Source organism: Pleurodeles waltl, chromosome 5 (genome assembly GCF_031143425.1).
Source record: "Pleurodeles waltl isolate 20211129_DDA chromosome 5, aPleWal1.hap1.20221129, whole genome shotgun sequence".
NCBI lineage: Eukaryota > Metazoa > Chordata > Amphibia > Caudata > Salamandridae > Pleurodeles > Pleurodeles waltl.
The window spans coordinates 59,573,758-59,596,912 of record NC_090444.1 but is presented as its reverse complement, the minus strand read 5'-3'; the positions used below and the strand labels follow the sequence as shown (position 1 = coordinate 59,596,912).

General features: G+C 48.5%; 1 protein-coding gene across 6 annotated transcripts in view; it reads right to left on the bottom strand.

Moving 5' to 3' along the window:
• Positions 1-10,991: 10,991 nt before the first annotated feature.
• Positions 10,992-23,155, bottom strand: part of ZNF512 (zinc finger protein 512) — a 398,138-nt gene continuing 385,974 nt past the window's right edge. For all 6 annotated transcript variants that reach the window (XM_069233556.1, XM_069233557.1, XM_069233558.1 and 3 more), the window contains one exon: positions 10,992-15,518. In XM_069233556.1, the coding sequence (XP_069089657.1) occupies positions 14,970-15,518 (549 nt within the window). In that variant the 3' untranslated portion in view covers positions 10,992-14,969. The remainder of the gene's footprint in view (positions 15,519-23,155) is intronic.

The window sequence follows — 23,155 nt, the reverse complement described above, 5'->3', positions numbered from 1 at the left end:
TGATTTTACCACCACAAACCCTTTGTTGCTGCCATTTGCAGGAAAAAAAAACAGATGCTTTCTTCTGCAGCACTTTTACCCCCCATTTTTCTCAATCAACCATCATTTTAGCTGTATTTTGGCTAATTTCTTGGTCTCCTTGGGGGAACCCACAAACTCTGGGTACCTTCAGAATTCGAATTCTCAGGTTGATGGAAAAATTGACGCAATTTTGGCATGGATAGCTTATGAGGACGAAAAGTTATGGGGGACCTAAGTGTGAACTACCGCAAATAGCCAAAAGAAAAAGGCTTGGCACAGGAGGGTGAAGAAGCCTGGCAGTGAAGGGGTTAAAGAAAATGAATACACTTCCTGACACAACCTCTAGATGGCAGGTTTGAACACAGCATGTGTATCTAGAAGAGATTTCATGCTGCAAAACACATAATTCCATAACACAGCATGGTTCTGTATAACAATAAAACAACACAGATCAGCATGCATAACACGTCAGCATGCGTAATTCACTAACATCCTAAAATTAAAACATAATCTACAGCATGACATAGAATAGCAAAAAATCCTAACAAAACACAGAATAGCACACCATGGGGTCATACAAGTGTGCTCTCTCCTCTCTATTACTGAGTCAATATTTAGTCTTGCTGGAGCAATCAGAAGAACTGCAGAGCTTATCCTAGGTGGCCAGCCACATAGTGAACTCTATTTCTTTTTTTTTCATAAGTTAACACTTTTGGCAGCTAATGTGTGCTCTGTCTCTAGATGGGGGGAGCTTCACCAGAGATGCTTCCCAGTCTCAAAAAGCACTTTAGAAAACATGCTGGTGTTCCAGGTTTGCTGAACAGAGGGAAACATTTATTGCAAACAGAATATTTTTTTTTCCAATCCAAAATTATTGTACTACTAAATGTTATAAAAGAGTATCCTTTTGAATCACCAACTGTAGCTACTTTTTAAAAAAAATAATTAACGTTAATTATAAGCCATACTGGATTTGCCAATGTTTGTTTTTCTTATTAATAACAGAATCCTATGTGCTGTTCTACCAATTGCTAAATACTAACACTTCAGTTTTGTTTGGTATATATAATTTGTTTTATCACAAATACAGCCTCTTTATTGCTTTGAACTATTTAAATAAAGTTCAGTTAGACATTATGTATTTATTGCTAACAGTTGTATGGCAATATCCTCTTTTGGTATTCACTGTCTTACATGTATGTACTAAAAGAACCTGACACCGTCTGCACCCTCATGTACCTGTGCATTGCAGCAGGCTGCTTCCATCAGATGACCCGCAAGTGGTGACTATCACCACCCCCACATCCCTCAAGGTCTGAAACCCAAGTGATGTCAGCCATCTTTTAAAAGATCACTTCTCACATCCCTCTGGCATCATTTTTTGCACCTAGCATTTATGAACCTGTTGGAAACCTTGTGTGAACCTGACACGCATAGCATGGGTCCTCATGGTTTATAGTGCAATTTCTAACTCAGGTGAAAAAATTAAATTCAATTCAGGGGGATTTGTAAAGCGCATTGCTACTGACGGGCTTTCCAGCGCTGGGTGGGTTAGGTTCAGACAGGGAGTCCTAATCCGATAAGTACGGTTTCAGTTGTTTTGTTAAACTTAGGTGATTGTTATTTGATTTGAGGGTGAGCAGCAAAGTGTTCCAAAGTTTTAGGGGAATAAAGGCAAAGGAGCACCCTCCACATCTGGCCCTTTTCACCCTAGAGATAGAGCTGGTGCGGGCTGTGTAGGGAACTGGGTTCTTTGTTGCGGTACCCCCCCACCCACACGCACATACTTTTTGCTTAGTATTTGATGCTACTTTGAATGAAGTGCACAGGGTCCCTGCCAACCACGTCCCCAGTGCCAGTGTTCTTTCCCACAAAACTGTACAACGGACAACATCTTTAGCACCCTGTTCAAGTCCCTAGTAAACGGTGTCCCTGGTTCCTTGGCCTGAGGTGGTAAAGAGGATCCCTAAGGGCTGCAGTAAAAATTGTGCCACCCTGAGGGAGCCCTTACTAAGCACATGAGAGGCTGCCATTGGTGCAGACAAAAGTGAAAACACCACTTGGCACCCAGCCTGTGGTGCCATGTCCCCTGACACTGCATGTAATATATGTAAGTCACTCCTACAGAAGGCCTAAGGCAGGGAGCATTATATAACATGTAGGGGCATATCAGCATGAGCCGATATGCCCGTTAGGACTTTGTCAATCCTGAGACATAGTCAGTGGCCAGGAAAGCCATTTTAAATGTATGTGCTCGACACTGGTCAATACGAGTTCCCCAGCTACATTATGGCTTCACTGAAGATAGGGATGTTTGGTATCAAACATCTTGTGTCGATAAGCCCATATTGATTCCAGCGATGGATTTATCAATACATGCACCCAGAGGGCACCTTAGAGGTGCCACCTGAGACACTGTTCTGACCCCCTAGGGTGTGAGCCTTCTGATCTCAGGAGGCCCAGCACACAGGCCTGCCTGGGAAAATGTTGTAACACCCCCTCCCACATGCAAGTTGGCCAAAACTCCCTCAAGATGGTATCTCTGAGTGATGGGACTTCAAAGCTAATGGCCGCCTAGAAGCCCAGGCTACAGAGACCTGAAATCCTGACTCAGTAAGACTAATCAAGTAGATGCAGTCTGCCGCTGTCTGCAGTCGTCCTCTGCTGCAGCCACATCAATGTCACTGAATCTCTGAAGGATGCATCTGGATGGTGAAGAGGTAATATATGTTTATAGGTAGATATGAAAGGGTTAGATATTTATATAGATTTCTGCTTACTGAGGATATTCAATGCAATGGCCCGATACAGGCTTAATTTTAATGGTGCTACCCGCCAAGATGACCCCACTGAAGAACAGTTAAGCTCACCCGAGATTTTAAAATGTCACAAGTATTCACTCATGTTCCTAGGGTCTCTAGAATAAGTTACCTTTTCCAAGGCTCCCTCTTCAGGGAGCCTATAGAGGTTGAGTGCAAAAGGTTTGAAACTCGTCTGCAGGTTGTATTTTTGGACAAGTTTACAGTCCTGAGCTTAAACCTAAAAAAGGCAAGCAAGTTCCAATTTGAAGTATCAATGTCTGTGAAAGACCACTTTAGTAGACTACTGCCACCTAGATCCGTTCCCGAAGATGATTTCAGTTAGGGGTGTGTGAAGTTGTATTTATTTTCTTTGTGACCTGTATAAAGTTCTATTCAAAACTTTGCAACTTCACACTAGTCTGAAAGATTTTCCACTTGATACTTGTAAGTGAAGACCAGGACTTTAGAGACAATTGATCCTGCACATTTAACACTCTGAAAAATGCTTGGACAAAGGTAAATTGGAAAAATATGCTAAGCCGAAAACCTGAAACGTTTGCTGTTGGACCTACATTTTAGGAAAATGGAAGCTATTAACTCCATTTCAAGATGTGGATGATGATTTGTAAGTCACACCTGCAAGCAGGTGGGAATATTCTACGTTTAGGACTATCAGTTAAGATTCTACAATGCAGAAGCAATGGATCCACACTGGATCTTTCCGCAGAGGATCCTTGTCATAAATCAGTAGAAAAGGGAGGCGGGTTTCACTTGGGCACAGAGAGCTCTGCTACTTTGAAGGTTTGCCCTAACAGTGCATAGGTCCCTGGGGGGCTGAGCTAACCGCCAAAGATGGCGGCGGCGTAGCGGAGTGGCTCCGGACCGGCCTACAGAGCATTCTGCCTATCTGGGCACTGCCCCGGGCTATATACGGCTCTGGAACTGGCGGCACGCGGCCGGGGAACGGAGCGGCCGCAGGACAACAGCCTCCTGTGGTGCGGAGCGGCAGTGCTGAAGAGGTGGTGAGCAGAGATGTCATGGCTACACAAAATGGCAGGCGCGCACGGTCTCTACTGAATTAGTGGTGTGTGCTGGCTGCTGCCGGTGGGCAGAGAGCGCAGGAACACCGGGCGCTGGTGCATACAGACGCTGCAGGTGCCCCGGGGCCCTCGGGGGGCAGAAGCTAGAAGTAACGGATGACGACGAAGACAGGAGGAGAATGAGGCCCGAAGGGGCTCCGCCCCCACCCCACCTTGCCCAGACTAGGAGTGGATGGGCGGATGGCACCTGATGTAGAGCTGGCAGACCCCCACGGCACAAAAGGGGAGCGGATACATCATGATGGGACAAAACTGTGAGGTGCGACCTGGGCAGATGTACTAGCACCAGTGAGCGCTGTGGGTCCGGCCTTCCATAGCCTGCCTGGGCGCGAACCACAGAGCCTGCAAGGAGTGCAATGGAGGGTGGTGCCAATACAGCAATAGTGGAAGACGGATCCCCCCCTCTTACTAGATCTTGAAACTCGGGAGTCGCGCGGAGAACCGGTTCAGGCTGGACCAATCTACCTGGGGGCGACGCAGGACCCCTGTTGAGGTGATACCGGGGGGGTCGGGGGTGGGAGGGGCGGCTCGGGCCACCGGCGGCCCTGTGCCTTGGAGGGCCTGCTGTGACCCTGCGGACCCCGAGCAGGGTCACAGCAGGCCAACATTGGTGGCAAGAGGCCCCCCTAGATTTATAACTGGTTACCGTGACCAAGTGAGCCTAATGGTGAAGCAACGCCCTAGGCCGCAGGAATCGCAGGCAGCAAGCCCGGACGCTGACCGTAGGACCACAACGCTGACCCCACAGATAGCACCCTAGTAGCCCCAGGTGTAAGACACCTTACAAAAGATCCTGGAGGTAATTGAGGACTCTAAGAACACCCTCTGACAAGAAATAGGGAAAGTGTCAGCTGAACTGGGCCTTCAAAGAACGGACAACCGAAAGCTGGTGGAGAGAGTGGACAATGCAGAGGAAGAGCTGAATGAAATGGGCACATCCCACCGGGTGCAACAAACTCAATTTACCCACCTTACAGACAGAGTGCAGAGACTGGAACATTGGTCTGAAAACACAGAGGGCCACAGCTGGCGTAACAAAGTCTGAATAGTAGGCCTACCAGAAGGAGTGGAGGGCAGCGACATGGTGGCCTTTTTGGGACCCTGGATGAAAGGACTTATGGGCCCTCACCAACTCACACCGTTCTTTGCCCTGGAGAGAGAGCACAGGGTCCCGACCAGGCCTCCTGCACCGGGACGACCCCCAGACCTGTTGTGGCCAAGATGCTCCATTACAAGGATTGGGACTTGCTACTTCAGAAAGCGCAGGAAGAGGGGCCCTATGATGTGGAGAACAGCAGGGTCAGTATGTATCCAGACTACACAGCCACGGTGCAGGCCAAGAGGGCATCTTATACTGAAGTGAAAAAGGCCCTACGGACTGAAGGGATTCGATATGCTCTGCTCTTTCCCTTGAAACTAAAAATAATGTGGGACGGCCACACCCATTTCTGCCTGAGCCCAGAGGAAGTATGGTCCTGCCTTGAAATGCATATAACTGGGACAGATGATCAGAACCTGCCTGAGCCCCCCCCCCCCCCCCGGCCAGACGCCGGAAAAAGACGCTGCTCCGGTGACAGCACTCTCAGAGACAGGGCGCTTGGGCCAACGAAAACACAAGCCAGCCAAGGCAAACGGGTGGCAATTCAAGCAGCCGCGTCTCTGACGGAGTCGCCCTCCTCTGATCAGGACAAATCAAGTCACACGGCTGCAGGAGAGGGGACTCATCGGACTATGAGTTGGTCGTGGATCCACTTGCCGGTCTGCCGCATGTGACACCTCAGACAGTTGAAGACATTATTGAGCCCCTGCCGCTTCTCGCCACTACATGGAACTCCGCTATATGGGAGCAGTGCCCGGAGTGCGAGTATAGGCTAATCCGACTACACCGATGGCCGACGCTACTGCGATGCTCAAAGACAAACATAACCCCCCCATTTGCCCCTGGACTGTTCCAGCAGTGTGAAGGCGATGGCTAGTATTAGACTGTTAACACAGATTTGGGAGGTCGGCCGTTGCCGTTCTGTTCTGGGGATGGGGAGCTGGGGATTGATTACTACTGTTGAGGTTCTTGCTGTTGTTGATGCCCAGGATGAAGATTGGTGTGCGGGGCTGGGGGGCGGGGGAACTAGCGGCAAGTGACAGGCTGGTTTCCTGAGGCCTGCAGTAACAACTCTTAAACTGATGTCTTGGAACATTCTGGGGATGAGGAGCATGTCAAAGCGCCACAGTATCCTGACATACCTGAAGAGAAGGGGAGTCCATATTGCATTGTCACAGGAGTCACACCTCACCAAGGTGGAGGTCGACCGCCTTCACAAACGATGGCAGGAGCAACTGTTTGCCACCACGTACTCTGCATATCCGCGTGGAGCATTGGTCTGGGTGAGGGCGGGAGTGCCGTTTGAACCAGCCTCAGTGGACGCGGACAGAGAGGGCCGTTATGTCTTGGTGGAAGGCCGCTTGTGCGGATGACTGGTGGTGCTGGGAGCATATACGCGCCCAACCAAGATCAAGTTTCCTTCTTACACAAGGTGTCTGCTCGACTGGCCATACACCCGGGCGGTCCTTATCTCCTGGGGGGAGACTTCAACGCTGTCCCTGATCCCGACATAGACCGTTCTACTCCACCTCTGTGGGGGGCGGCGGAAAACAGGGTGCCTGAGGGCCTGGTGAGTTGGAGATCTGGGTGGGAACTGGAAGATATATGGCGGTTGCACCGCCAGCACAGCAGAGAGTTCTCACACTACTCTCACATTTATCAAATACATAATAGAATCGACCATATGCTCTGTACGGCCAGCATTAGCAGTAAGTTCACAAACTCAAAATATTTAGGCCGCACGGTGTCAGATCACAGTCCACTGCTAGTGACGATGCAGACAGCTGAGAAATTACTACCAATCCCAACGTGGCACCTGTATCCTAGAGCCTTAGAGGACGAGGTCTTCCACGGCGCCTTAGTGTACTTCACCTTAAATAAAGGGACAGCCTCAGATCGGAGGGTGGAGTGGGAAACTCTGAAGGTGGTAATCCGAGGCCATTGCCTAGGTCAAACAGTGGGAATCAGAAGGGATCTGACAGCTGAAGTTCTTCGCATAGAGACAACACTACGTAGGTGGGAGTCGGAGTTGGGTATCAATCCGGAGGCAACTCGACTGCTCTCAGCAGCGCAGGAAGCACATAATGAGGCACTAGAACGCCGTTGCTGCCACGACTATAATATACACACTAATAGAATTCACGAGGAGGAGGTGAGAGCTGGGACGCTACTGGCTTGGCTGATAAAACCGGAAAGCAGGGGCACTCCAATTACCCACCTGACGACCCAGGACAGGACTATACTGCATCCACCGACGCACATTAATGATGAGTTTAGATCTTGCTACATGACCCTCTATAGCGCACCACTGCTGGCAGAGAGGAGTGAGCTGCACATTTATTTGAGTGGCTTACAACTGCGAATGCTGCCAGGACCTGACATTGAACAATTAGGGGCGCCAGTGACGGCAATGGAGATGCAGACTGCTATAAAATACCTGGTGACGGGGAAAACCACTTGGAGTGACGGTCTCCCCCCCTGAATTTTATCAAAGGTTCGTGGGAGAACGGACGCGACGACTGATGGAGTTGTATGCAGAGGCCTATGAGAAGAGGGAATTGCCTAACTCTGTTAGGCGTCAGTGATACCCTTACCTAAGAGGAGGTGGGACGGGGCGATGGTTGCTGATTATCGCCCACTTTCAATGTTAAACACCAACTTTAAAATACTCAGCAAGGTGCTGGCGAACAGACTAGCCCCACATATGAGGGACCTCATCCATGAGGACCAAAACGGGTTCATATCTGCGCAAAACACATCCAGTAATCTACGGAGGCTCTACAAGCTGCTCTATGATGAGAAACACCCACATGACCCTACAGCTATGAAAGTGTGAGTAGACCTGGAAAAGGCCTTTGACACTGTATGTTGGGATTTCCTGGAAAACGTAATGCAACGCATGGACCTGGGACTGGAGTGGGGGAAATGGGTAAACTTGCTCCACACTCACCCTTCAGTTAGGTCAGAGGTCTCCAAACTTTTTAATGCCCCCCCCCCCCCCCAATTGAAAAAAAAAGAAATCCTTGTGCCCCCCCCCTCAGAATTGTTCACAATTATTTTATAAACATGGCAATGTTTAAATATGTCTAAACCTATTTAAACATTGCAGTTAAGTACTGTTACCTTTTTAAAACTGCAATAACATGCTTCTGCTTTAAACAAAGGCCTGTTATCTGTATAATATTTATTTTGGCCAGAGTCTGCCCCCCCCCCCCCCCCCCTGGGATCAATTCAGGCCCCCCTAGGGGGGCCCGCCCCCCAGTTTAAAGACCTCTGAGTTAGGGTCAAAACAGGATGCACGATCTCTGCCAGCTATGAGGTTCATAGGAGAACTAGACAAGGCTGCCCACTCTCACCCCTACTATTTGCCTTGGGTATAGAGCCCTTGGCAGAGAAGTTCAGGAGTGAAGGACAGGAGTGGGGTGTCATTAGAGGAGGGGGTCCCACACATCATCTCCCTGTATGCAGACGACCTCCTTATCTATGTACGAGATGGGGGCGCTGTGCTTCTAAAGGTGCTCCAGACAGTGGAGGATTTCGGTAAACACTTGAGCTTACAGCTTAACAGGCAAAATACGTATGTGTTCCCCATGATAGAGGGGGTGACGCATACGCTATTGTGCCTGATGGATGTACAATGGGCCCCCCAGACGTTTAAGTAACTGGGGATCCATATTTACCATAATAAAAAAAGACCTTTGGGAGGGCAACTTGGGGAAAGCATATCAGGCTCTGAAAGCAGAGGTAGCCTTCTGACATTCATTAAAGCTACCAGTTATGACCAGGATTGCGTTTACCAAGATGGTGATGCTCCCTAGACTCCTCTATTATTTTACCAACTTACCGCTGACTGTGCCTGTATCGTGGTTTCAGACAAATTCTCTATTACGTGAGCTGATATGGGTCGGGGGACCCCAACGTGTGGCACTGGGGACGCTTCGTCTGCCAACTGAGAAGGGGGGGGACTCGGAGCCCCAGATTTTGAACTCTACTATCTGTCAGCTCAATTACAATAACTGGAGCGATGGCTAAATAGGCTAAACTTGGCAGAGAACGCTGGACGGTGAACCCGGGCGAGGGGAGGAACTCATAATACGTATGCTCGGGGAGAAAACAATACCGCCCAAACCGAAGAATACTGGTATCGAAGCTCTGGCAGCATGGAGTAGAGCCCATCGGAGAACAAATACAACTAATCCTTATGCACCTGCACTTCCCCTTGTGGGACTCCCACGTGATGCAGCTCGGTCCGCCTTCACCCCTGGACAACTTAAATATTGGACAGAGGCAGGGATCACTACTATGGGCGACTGCTACCAGGGAGGGATGTTGATCCCCTTCAGGGTCCTTGCAGACCAAAGGGGGCTGCTGCTCTGCCAATTCCTGACTTATGAGGCAGTGGCACAGGCCGTGAGAGCAGACTGTACTGGTTGCGGTGGAGGTTTGCACTTGTTTACCTGGATATATAAGGCTCTAAAAAGGATGATTGAGAGGCCACTAGACGGACTGCGACTCAAATAGGATGCCGACATAGATCGAACCATGACAGATGCCGAATGGCATAAGACTCTAGCCTCTGTATGTAAGATTTTACGCAATACATGTCTGAAGTTTATACAACATAACTATGTTCACAGGACCTATCTCACCCAGCACAGAATTAACCAGATGTACAGGGAGCGACAGGAGCATGCCCCCGATGTCAGTTGATTGCTGCGGACCTTCGCCATATGACTTGGGGCTGCCCATCGCTAAGACCCTACTGGGGAAAGGTGACTGCCCGTCTCAACACAGTTTTACAAAGACAACTAGATGATAGGCCAGCGGTGTGTCTGTTGGGCCTTTTTGACAGGCTTTTAGCTATAAAAAAAAAAAGTGGCGAATATGGTTGCAGATTTGGCATTAGTACTTGCGCACAGGAGAGTGGCGATGGCCTGGAAAAGCAAGTGTGGACCCCGGCTTGCCGAGTGGGTGGTAGATGTTACTCATTGGGCAAGGGCTAAGGAGAGAGTACTGCGAAGAGAAGAGATGAGGGACTGAGACGCCGACCGATTGCCTCTTTGTGGGCAGAAGTAGTGGACAATTATGAGGCGTTGGACGTCGAGGCGGATGATAACATGGTGGAGCCCCGACTTCAAACGGTATGGGGATGACTGAGCCCTAAGGCGGACCGGACCGCTGCCGGTCTGCGTTCTGGGAGGGATTTCCCCCTCGAACTCCCCCATCGTGTCCCCCCTTCTCCCACATAACCCCCCCCACCCTCTTTCCTGGCCCATGGGATCGAGGGCCGGCACAGACAACCGCACACATGACTTTTGAAACTCTGGGCAAGTTAACGGGAATTAAGTGTGATGTTTTGTTTCTTTCCACTTTGTTTTTGGCTTACGTACAAAGGGAGGACAGGTAGGCATTTCTGAGATGTTCATCGGAGCGATTACCAGCTCCCAGTCTCGCAAACACACAACTGAGACCTTGAGGGAGATTGAGATTTTGCCACTATGATTCTTTATGTCATACATCAAATAAGGTACTAGATACTTTGTAACTATGGTTCTACGAAGCAGGTAGTGGTTACCCACAAGCGGTATACCAATGTGATATAGCGCCTTGAGCGTTCAGTTTTGGCAAAATGAACTAACAAAATTGTACTCTTTGAAATGCCAATAAACAGAATTGTTTAAAAAAACAAAACAGTGCAGAGGTCCCAAGCTTGGCCCAGCTGCCCAAACCAACCAGGCTTCAGCTTGTATAGGAAGGGAGCCAAATCTTCCTGCAAGCTCCAATGACCAACCAGGCAATGCAAGCTCAGTTTACAGTATGTACACACGGGGTCCCAGGAACTCCAGCACTTGCGAGTTCATAGTCACACAGTGAAACACACACACATTACAAGGGACTGCACTGAATTCACCCATGGGGACCATCAGATAAATAATGGTGACATACTGAGGAAATGAGCTCACCAGTAAATAGCAAATGCAACAATTTGTTTTTATTCTACAGAGTTGTTATTAGTAACAGGATTTAAAAAAGGGAAAAGGTTTGGAAATAAGTTCATCTGTGGGAATTCAGGAATTGATTTTGCTTTATGATGTATACATGTTCCAACTCTTTGAATCGACCAACAGGCAAATTGAGGCACGCTGTTAAAATATAAATGAATGTTTGTCCTTCCTTTAAAGGAATGCACAGTAGCGGACTGGTTCACCATGATCGTAGGTAACTGTTGTGCATTTCTCTTGTCCCCAGGCAAGTTACAATTAGAGCACAGTTCAGACTTACTGTTAAAATGCAGTGTAGTTAAGCACACATTTCAGAAAAATACAATCTCAGCAAAAACAAAGCCATGACAACCAGACTCCAGTGACTTTATTGGAACAGAGGACAGCAGTAACGCAGTGATCGCCAAGTGGCATTTTCAATAAAGTGTTAACTGGGAAAGCAGTCTTGATCCAAACCAAAGTCAGTGGATCAATAAAGTGAATTAACAGTGGGATTATTTTATAAAAAATGTCACTTTTTGCTGGAAAACTGATAGCGGAGTTAGCAGCAGTTAATAAGTGTACAAACTAGGGAGTCTCTCATGCCCCTTCAGTCAGACATTTGATAAAACGGTACAGTAACACATGGACCATCATTTCATGGACTACGGCTAATGACAAAGGCAAGAGTTCAGTGTTTTTCTATACTGAAAAGGGTTTCGCACATGTCAAGCCACAGATCAGGAAGAGTATGGGAAGCAGTGGTGCAAAGTTCCCTCACACACACAACAGGAACAAAATCATAAGGAGGAGAACTGCAGACTTCCTTCACATTCTTACATTAAACACACAAAACAGGTGTGCTGCACATGTTTACAGCACAGGCACCCACAGAAATAAGGTCCTCCCTCACACAAACACACACACACCAGCTAAAGTATACTCAGCTGAGAAGCAAAAACAAACAAAGGAGGCAGTGGTGCAAACTCCACTGCACACGCCTAACAGGCAGGCCAAAGGCCTCATCAGTGTCCGCCTGCTTACATACTGGACTGGTGCAGCACCACTGTAAGCTTCCACTCTTCTCACAAGTGTGTGCAGCACCAGTGTAAGCTTCCACCCTTCTCACAAGTGTGTGCAGCACCAGTGTAAGCTTCCACCCTTCTCACAAGTGTGTGCAGCACCAGTGTAAGCTTCCACCCTTCTCACAAGTGTGTGCAGCACCAGTGTAAGCTTCCACCCTTCTCACAAGTGTGTGCAGCTCGCGTGTAAGCTTCCACCCTTCTCACAAGTGTGTGCAGCTCGCGTGTAAGCTTCCCAAGCACCCACACACCCACGGTCGTGAGATGAAGCTTTACCTGAGGGCAGGAGGAGAGCAGGCTTCAGGGACACTTGCAGCACAGCCTGAGGGGACAGGGAGAGGAAGTTTGTGAAAGAAAGAGGGCGTGTGTAACAGAGGTGGCGACACAGGACACAGGGAGTGGCTGCCAAGTGCTAGATACAGCGTGATGGGAAAAGGCAGACAGATTATAAAAGACCATCACCAGCTCATTGCAGGTGGACCCCAATATAACTCTCCAGGAGCCCGTAAAAATACTCACCAGCCTCAGAACCTAGAACACCCACAATTAGAGGACCCAAGAATTCACACTTCAGAGCTCACTAAATCTATAGAAAATAATAGGGCACTGAATCCCAAAACGGAGATTGTGGCATGAGGTGGGGAGGAAGGCAGTGAGACGTTTACACAGCAGGGTTGTGGAATAGGCAGAAATGATCGGAAGCAACACCTGTCGACCTGAGAACATGGTTGTGGTAGAAGAGGGGCTGAGGTGCTGTGGTGGGTGGGGCGTGAAGGGGGATGGACAGTCCCTGGAGACGCGAGAACATGAGTGGGGGAGATATGAAAGGCCTAGAGTTTGCCCCATGGTAATCACAGTCTCAATGTAGTGCAAGACAACGCGATCAATCCTCCGCGCACCCCCACACCAGACGTTGCTTGTTCTTGCTGCCAAAGCCCTAGATGCATCACAACTGAATTAACCACACACTTCCTGCCAAAAATATACATTTAAGTCCTGTCTCTAAGTTATCACCACAAAGTTCTAAGCCAATAACATAGTCAGACACCACTTCCCCGAAATTGATCAGCGCGCCAAGCTGATATTAGCAAGCACCAAGCGCACAGAGACACTCCTTAAGGTTTCAGGCAAAATATAACAGTAGAAGCATAAAAGGCCAGTCCCACTGAAGCAACAGGTTTACCTTACTGGGTAAAAATAAGAAGACATGGAAATATGCAGTCCTGCAAACCAAGACAGGGCCCATTCCTGCAGCCCCCTTTTCAGCCATAAGGACGTTATTTTATGGCCAAAATGGTGCACAGGAGTGGAGGAATGGCTGTAGGAGAAACTGAGCTGCAATACTGTTGGTACTAAGAAGAATTTATGTCCTAACCATAGCGCAATTAATGCATCAAGACATGACTGTGGAGGAGGAAGCAGCCATCACATGCAGTATAAACGTTTGCCAGGCCTGATCAAACTAAGAAAAGCCTGGGACAAACACCCAACTCATGTTGAGGTGGTACACCGGGAGCTTTGCACAGGTCTATGGAAAGCTGCTTATGGTGCATTCGCATCATGCTGGTGGGAGAGATCCCCTGTGGTGTGTCTTAGACGAACAGAACATAGTTTAACCAGAAATGAAAGATTTGACTGACAAAATGAACAAACATCTTTTTGGACAACTGAGTGTCTCTAGAATGCTCCAAGTATCAAGGTGGGTCAACTACATATTGGCCAAATGCTAGGAGCTTTCTGGCTGTAGGATACACTCGCAGGAATTGTGAATGAGAAGTCACAGCTCTGTGTTGACTCCTTTGTGGGTAGAAGGTGGGAAAAGGGTCAGAAGGAAATGCTTTTTTTAGGCACAAAAATAAAGGAAAGTGTATTTGGAGCATCATCTTGTCCTTCAGCAACTTCCTGCAGAACATTTTTAGCCAGCTAAACTTGAATATCAGCAAAACCACTTGCTACTGATAAAGCAGTATTCTCGGACATCAGTTAAACACCACATGGAATCATGGGCTCAAAGCACTTCTTAGCCAATGTGTCAATGTGTTTGACTTTCTGTTGGGAAAAAATGCAGAGATCAACCAAAAAGTCTAGTTTCATTGGAAGCAGTCCTGGAGGTTCTGGTGATACTGGAATGGGCATGAAATGTACAAATTACATTATGTCATCCACACTGGTGCTCCACTGCCAGGAATCTTCAGTAGTAACCCCTGCCTGACAACACACTTTGGGAGCCTAAAAAATGCCCCCCCCCCCCGAGGCATAACAGAACCAGATACATGTAAGAGGTAGAGAAAAAGAAAGGAATCAAAAAAGGACTGTGAAAATGTTTTATAACCACAGTTGGGGAAAACCAAAGTGAAAAGAGCCAGTAGGACTCTACTGGGTGGAGATATTAGGATGCAGCATGTCAAGTCACATGAACATCCAATGACAGTGTGCATCGTAGAGGAGGTTTCGAGGGTCTGGATATACGAATAAGTATGGGGAAACTTTCCAGGGAGTTATAAAGAACATCATAAAAATCAGGTAGGAAGCTCCTTTGGAGAAGAAGGAGGTGTTTTTAACAATAAGGCGAGAGAAATGCACTGAACCTACTAGCGACTGTGGTGTACCAGGCTCTTACTGTGCACACTATAAAAGAGTGATATTAAACAACAAACTACATTTCACTGGAGACAGGTGCCCTGCCAGAGGCCTACTTAAAGCGTGGTATCACGTACACACCACAGAGAAGAGGGACTGTGAGTGAGGAGTACCTCTTTCCCCTCGGGAGCCAGTATCAGGGACTAAGACACCATTGCTTGGAGAGCTGCTCTAAGAGAAGACTAACAGTTCATTGACAAGTTTCTGGTCCAAAGTAGCACTTGTCAGTGCACCATTCTACATTGTCACTTGCGTTTACGGTCAAGTTTTAGCACTGCTGCCTTTATGAGGCCTGGCTTCAATGTGGTAGTTTTAGCCAACCCTGGCTTCAGCTCCGTTGTCTTGCCCAACCCCGTCTTGGGCACTGCGGCCTTGATGAGCCCAGGCTTGAGCTCTGCTTTCTCGCCCAGTTCTGGTTTCAGTACAGCCTCCTTTATGAATCCGGGTTTCACCTCTGGGGTCTTAAAGGGCGTCAATGCGGCAGGTTTCACAATGGGCTGTCGTGCTCTCCAGATGACGGACCGGATCTCCTCCTCCATGCTGTTGGGGCTGCTTGCCCTGCTCTCACTGTCACTCTCAGATGGCACGCTGCGCATTCGCTCACTCTCGTTCTTAATTATGGTGGGTCTTGGGAGTTCCTCCTCAGCATCAGTGAGCTTTTTCACAGCGCCTTTCTTCTTCCCCCCTTTAGTAGCCTGCTTTTTCTTCTTCACTTTCTTTTTGTCATCCTCCTCTTGCATTTTCAACATTCTGTCAAAATTTCGAGCTGATCTGCTCTTTACTACAAACCATTCCTAAAGTAAAGAAAAGGACAGCATGTGGTAATATATTAAGATTCAAGCTAGCGGCCAGTGGGACATAATTATGCACAATATAAGTTAAAAGAACGATCCAAAGTCAGACTTAGGTGTGCACACAAAATGCGGTATATATATATGTGTATATATATATATATATATATATATATATATATATATATATATATATATATATATAATGTCACTTACCCAGTGTACATCTGTTCGTGGCATGAGGCGCTGCAGATTCACATGCTGTGCATTATCCTGCCATCTAGTGTTGGGCTTGGAGTGTTACAAGTTGTTTTTCTTCGAAGAAGTGTTTTCAAGACATGAGACCGAGGGACTCCTCCCTTTCGGCTTGTAGGAAGTTGGCTCTGTATGTGCTATTTCAAAGTAAGGAATAGCATGCACAGAGTCCAAGGGTTCCCCTTAGAGGTAAAATAGTGGTAAAAATAGATAATACTAATGCTCTATTTTGTGGTAGTGGGGTCGAGCAGTAGGCTTATCCAAGGAGTAGTGTTAAGCATTTGTTGTACATACACATAGACAATAAATGAGGTACACACACTCAGGGACAAATCCAGCCAATAGGTTTTTGTATAGAAAAATATCTTTTCTTAGTTTATTTTAAGAACCACAGGTTCAAATTCTACATGTAATATCTCATTTGAAAGGTATTGCAGGTAAGTACTTTAGGAACTTTAAATCATAAAAATTGCATGTATACTTTTCAAGTTATTGACAAATAGCTGTTTTAAAAGTGGACACTTAGTGCAATTTTCACAGTTCCTGGGGGAGGTAAGTTTTTGTTAGTTTTACCAGGTAAGTAAGACACTTACAGGGTTCAGTTCTTGGTCCAAGGTAGCCCACCGTTGGGGGTTCAGAGCAACCCCAAAGTCACCACACCAGCAGCTCAGGGCCGGTCAGGTGCAGAGTTCAAAGTGGTGCCCAAAACACATAGGCTAGAATGGAGAGAAGGGGGGTGCCCCGGTTCCGGTCTGCTTGCAGGTAAGTACCCGCGTCTTCGGAGGGCAGACCAGGGGGGTTTTGTAGGGCACCGGGGGGGACACAAGCCCACACAGAAATTTCACCCTCAGCAGCGCGGGGGCGGCCGGGTGCAGTGTAGAAACAAGCGTCGGGTTTGTAATGGAAGTCAATGGGAGATCTAGGGATCTCTTCAGCGCTGCAGGCAGGCAAGGGGGGGGTTCCTCGGGGAAACCTCCACTTGGTCAAGGGAGAGGGACTCCTGGGGGTCACTCCTCCAGTGAAAGTCCGGTCCTTCAGGTCCTGGGGGCTGCGGGTGCAGGGTCTCTCCCAGGTGTCGGGACTTAGGATTCAAAGAGTCGCGGTCAGGGGAAGCCTCGGGATTCCCTCTGCAGGCGGCGCTGTGGGGGCTCAGGGGGGACAGGTTTTTGTACTCACAGTCTTAGAGTAGTCCTGGGGTCCCTCCTGAGGTGTTGGATCGCCACCAGCCAAGTCGGGGTCGCCGGGTGCAGTGTTGCAAGTCTCACGCTTCTTGCGGGGAGCTTGCAGGGTTCTTTCAAGGCTGCTGGAAACAAAGTTGCAGCCTTTCTTGGAGCAGGTCCGCTGTCCTCGGGAGTTTCTTGTCTTTTCGAAGCAGGGGCAGTCCTCAGAGGATGTCGAGGTCGCTGGTCCCTTTGGAAGGCGTCGCTGGAGCAGGATCTTTGGAAGGCAGGAGACAGGCCGGTGAGTTTCTGGAGCCAAGGCAGTTGTCGTCTTCTGGTCTTCCTCTGCAGGGGTTTTCAGCTAGGCAGTCCTTCTTCTTGTAGTTTGCAGGAATCTAATTTTCTAGGGTTCAGGGTAGCCCTTAAATACTAAATTTAAGGGCGTGTTTTAGGTCTGGGGGGTTAGTAGCCAATGGCTACTAGCCCTGAGGGTGGGTACACCCTCTTTGTGCCTCCTCCCAAGGGGAGGGGGTCACAATCCTAACCCTATTGGGGGAATCCTCCATCTGCAAGATGGAGGATTTCTAAAAGTTAGAGTCACTTCAGCTCAGGACACCTTAGGGGCTGTCCTGACTGGCCAGTGACTCCTCCTTGTTTTTCTCATTATTTTCTCCGGCCTTGCCGCCAAAAGTGGGGCCTGGCCGGAGGGGGCGGGCAACTCCACTAGCTGGAGTGTCCTGCTGGGTTGGCACAAAGGAGGTGACCCTTTGAGGCTCACCGCCAGGTGTGACAATTCCTGCCTGGGGGAGGTGTTAGCATCTCCACCCAGTGCAGGCTTTGTTACTGGCCTCAGAGTGACAAAGGCACTCTCCCCATGGGGCCAGCAACATGTCTCGGTTTGTGGCAGGCTGCTAAAACTAGTCAGCCTACACAGATAGTCGGATAAGTTTCAGGGGGCACCTCTAAGGTGCCCTCTGGGGTGTATTTTACAATAAAATGTACACTGGCATCAGTGTGCATTTATTGTGCTGAGAAGTTTGATACCAAACTTCCCAGTTTTCAGTGTAGCCATTATGGTGCTGTGGAGTTCGTGTTTGACGGACTCCCAGACCATATACTCTTATGGCTACCCTGCACTTACAATGTCTAAGGTTTTGTTTAGACACTGTAGGGGTACCATGCTCATGCACTGGTACCCTCACCTATGGTATAGTGCACCCTGCCTTAGGGCTGTAAGGCCTGCTAGAGGGGTGTCTTACCTATACTGCATAGGCAGTGAGAGGCTGGCATGGCACCCTGAGGGGAGTGCCATGTCGACTTACTCGTTTTGTCCTCACTAGCACATACAAGCTGGCAAGCAGAGTGTCTGTGCTGAGTGAGAGGTCTCCAGGGTGGCATAAGACATGCTGCAGCCCTTAGAGACCTTCCTTGGCATCAGGGCCCTTGGTACTAGAAGTACCAGTTACAAGGGACTTATCTGGATGCCAGGGTCTGCCAATTGTGGATACAAAAGTACAGGTTAGGGAAAGAACACTGGTGCTGGGGCCTGGTTAGCAGGCCTCAGCACACTTTCAATTGTAAACATAGCATCAGCAAAGGCAAAAAGTCAGGGGGCAACCATGCCAAGGAGGCATTTCCTTACACAACCCCCCCCCAAACGAAAGAGGATGAGACTAACCTTTCCCAAGAGAGTCTTCATTTTCTAAGTGGAAGAACCTGGAAAGGCCATCTGCATTGGCATGGGCAGTCCCAGGTCTGTGTTCCACTATAAAGTCCATTCCCTGTAGGGAGATGGACCACCTCAACAGTTTAGGATTTTCACCTTTCATTTGCATCAGCCATTTGAGAGGTCTGTGGTCAGTTTGAACTAGGAAGTGAGTCCCAAAGAGGTATGGTCTCAGCTTCTTCAGGGACCAAACCACAGCAAAGGCCTCCCTCTCAATGGCACTCCAACGCTGCTCCCTGGGGAGTAACCTCCTGCTAATGAAAGCAACAGGCTGGTCAAGGCCATCATCATTTGTTTGGGACAAAACTGCCCCTATCCCATGTTCAGAGGCATCAGTCTGCACAATGAACTGCTTAGAATAATCTGGAGCTTTTAGAACTGGTGCTGAGCACATTGCTTGTTTCAGGGTGTCAAAGGCCTGTTGGCATTCTACAGTCCAGTTCACTTTCTTGGGCATTTTCTTGGAGGTGAGTTCAGTGAGGGCTGTCACAATGGATCCATATCCCTTCACAAACCTCCTGTAATACCCAGTCAAGCCAAGGAATGCCCTGACTTGAGTCTGGGTTTTTGGAGCTACCCAGTCCAGAATAGTCTGGATCTTGGGTTGGAGTGGCTGAACTTGGCCTCCACCTACAAGGTGTCCCAAGTAAACCACAGTTCCCTGCCCTATCTGGCATTTGGATGCCTTGATAGAGAGGCCTGCAGATTGCAGAGCCTTCAAAACCTTCTTCAGGTGGACCAGGTGATCCTGCCAGGTGGAGCTAAAGACAGCAATATCATCAAGATAAGCTGTGCTAAAGGACTCCAAGCCAGCAAGGACTTGATTCACCAACCTTTGGAAGGTGGCAGGGGCATTCTTTAAACCAAAGGGCATAACAGTAAACTGATAATGCCCATCAGGTGTGGAGAATGCTGTTTTCTCTTTTGCTCCAGGTGCCATTTTTATTTGCCAGTACCCTGCTGTCAAGTCAAAGGTACTTAAGAATTTGGCAGCACCTAATTTGTCTATGAGCTCATCAGCTCTTGGAATTGGATGAGCATCTGTCTTGGTGACAGAATTGAGCCCTCTGTAGTCCACACAAAACCTCATCTCTTTCTTTCCATCTTTGGTGTGAGGTTTGGGGACTAAGACCACTGGGCTAGCCCAGGGGCTGTCAGAGCGCTCAATTACTCCCAATTCCAGCATCTTGTGGACTTCCACCTTGATGCTTTCTTTAACATGGTCAGATTGTCTAAAGATTTTGTTCTTGACAGGCATGCTGTCTCCTGTGTCCACATCATGGGTACACAGGTGTGTCTGACCAGGGGTTAAGGAGAAGAGTTCAGGAAACTGTTGTAGGACTCTCCTACAATCAGCTTGCTGTTGGCCAGAGAGGGTGTCTGAGTAGATCACTCCATCTACTGTGCCATCTTTTGGGTCTGATGACAGAAGATCAGGGAGAGGTTCACTCTCTGCCTCCTGATCCTCATCTGTTACCATCAACAGATTGACATCAGCCCTGTCGTGGAAGAGCTTAAGGCGGTTTACATGGATCACCCTCTTGGGGCTCCTGCTTGTGCCCAGGTCCACCAGGTAGGTGACCTGACTCTTCCTTTCTAGTACTGGGTAAGGGCCACTCCATTTGTCCTGGAGTGCCCTGGGAGCCACAGGCTCCAGAACCCAGACTTTCTGCCCTGGTTGGAACTCAACCAGTGCAGCCTTTTGGTCATACCAAAACTTCTGGAGCTGTTGGCTGGCCTCAAGGTTTTTGGTTGCCTTTTCCATGTACTCTGCCATTCTAGAGCGAAGGCCAAGTACATAGTCCACTATGTCCTGTTTAGGCTCATGGAGAGGTCTCTCCCAGCCTTCTTTAACAAGGGCAAGTGGTCCCCTTACAGGGTGACCAAACAGAAGTTCAAAGGGTGAGAATCCTACTCCCTTCTGTGGCACCTCTCTGTAAGCGAAAAGCAGACATGGCAAGAGGACATCCCATCTCCTTTTGAGCTTTTCTGGGAGCCCCATGATCATGCCTTTTAATGTCTTGTTGAATCTCTCAACCAAGCCATTAGTTTGTGGATGGTATGGTGTAGTGAATTTATAAGTCACTCCACACTCATTCCACATGTGCTTTAGGTATGCTGACATGAAGTTGGTACCTCTGTCAGACACCACCTCCTTAGGGAAACCCACTCTGGTAAAGATACCAATGAGGGCCTTGGCTACTGCAGGGGCAGTAGTCGACCTAAGGGGAATAGCTTCAGGATACCTGGTAGCATGATCCACTACTACCAGGATATACATATTTCCTGAGGCTGTGGGAGGTTCTAGTGGACCAACTATGTCCACACCCACTCTTTCAAAGGGCACCCCCACCACTGGAAGTGGAATGAGGGGGGCCTTTGGATGCCCACCTGTTTTACCACTGGCTTGACAGGTGGGGCAGGAGAGGCAAAACTCCTTAACCATGTTGGACATATTGGGCCAGTAGAAGTGGTTGACTAACCTCTCCCACGTCTTGGTTTGTCCCAAATGTCCAGCAAGGGGAATGTCATGGGCCAATGTTAGGATGAACTTCCTGAACAGCTGAGGCACTACCACTCTCCTAGTGGCACCAGGTTTGGGGTCTCTGGCCTCAGTGTACAGGAGTCCATCTTCCCAATAGACCCTATGCGTTCCATTTTTCTTGCCTTTGGACTCTTCAGCAGCTTGCTGCCTAAGGCCTTCAAGAGAGGGACAGGTTTCTTGTCCCTTACACAGCTCCTCCCTTGAGGGTCCCCCTGGGCCTAAGAGCTCAACCTGATAAGGTTCAAGCTCCAAAGGCTCAGTTCCCTCAGAGGGCAGAACTTCTTCCTGAGAAGAGAGGTTCCCTTTCTTTTGCTGTGTTGCAGTTGGTTTCCCAACTGACTTTCCTTTCCTCTTGGTAGGCTGGGCCATTCTTCCAGACTCCAGCTCTACTTGTTCACCCTGTGCCTTGCATTGTGCTCTTGTTTTCACACACACCAGTTCAGGGATACCCAGCATTGCTGCATGGGTTTTTAGTTCTACCTCAGCCCATGCTGAGGACTCCAGGTCATTTCCAAGCAGACAGTCCACTGGGATATTTGAGGAGACCACCACCTGTTTCAGGCCATTGACCCCTCCCCATTCTAAAGTAACCATTGCCATGGGATGTACTTTTCTCTGATTGTCAGTGTTGGTGACTGTGTAAGTTTTTCCAGTCAGGTATTGGCCAGGGGAAACCAGTTTCTCTGTCACCATGGTGACACTGGCACCTGTATCCCTCAGGCCCTCTATTCTAGTCCCATTAATTAAGAGTTGCTGTCTGTATTTTTGCATGTTAGGCGGCCAGACAGCTAGTGTGGCTAAATCCACCCCACCCTCAGAAACTAGAGTAGCTTCAGTGTGGACCCTGATTTGCTCTGGGCACACTGTTGATCCCACTTGGAGACTAGCCATACCAGTGTTACCTGGATGGGAGTTTGGAGTGGAACCTTTCTTGGGACAGGCCTTGTCTCCAGTTTGGTGTCCATGCTGTTTACAGCTATGACACCAGGCCTTTTTGGGATCAAAGTTTTTACCCTTGTACCCATTGTTTTGTGAAGAGGCTCTGGGCCCACCCTCCTGTGCAGGTTTTTGGGGGCCTGTAGAAGACTCTTTACTATTTTTAGTTTTGGTTGTCTCATCACTCTTCCCCTGGGGAGTCTTTGTGACCCCTTTCTTTTGGTCACCCCCTGTTGAAGTCTTGGACACCCTTGTCTTGACCCAATGGTCCGCCTTCTTTCCCAATTCTTGGGGAGAAATTGGTCCTAGGTCTACCAGATGCTGATGCAGTTTATCATTGAAACAATTACTTAACAGGTGTTCTTTCACAAATAAATTGTACAGCCCATCATAATTACTTACACCACTGCCTTGAATCCAACCATCTAGTGTTTTCACTGAGTAGTCAACAAAGTCAACCCAGGTCTGGCTCGAGGATTTTTGAGCCCCCCTGAACCTAATCCTGTACTCCTCAGTGGAGAATCCAAAGCCCTCAATCAGGGTACCATTCATGAGGTCATAAGATTCTGCATCTTTTCCAGAGAGTGTGAGGAGTCTATCCCTACACTTTCCAGTGAACATTTCCCAAAGGAGAGCACCCCAGTGAGATCTGTTCACTTTTCTGGTTACACAAGCCCTCTCAAAAGCTGTGAACCACTTGGTGATGTCATCACCATCTTCAAATTTTGTCACAATCCCTTTGGGGATTTTTAACATGTCAGGAGAATCTCTGACCCTATTTATATTGCTGCCACCATTGATGGGTCCTAGGCCCATCTCTTGTCTTTCCCTTTCTATGGCTAGGAGCTGTCTCTCTAAAGCCAATCTTTTGGCCATCCTGGCTAACAGGAGGTCATCTTCACTGAGAGCATCCTCAGTGATTTCAGAAATGTGGGACCCTCCTGTGAGGGACTCACTATTTCTGACTAACACAGTTGGAGACAGGACTTGAGGGGTCCTGTTCTCCCTATTTAGGACT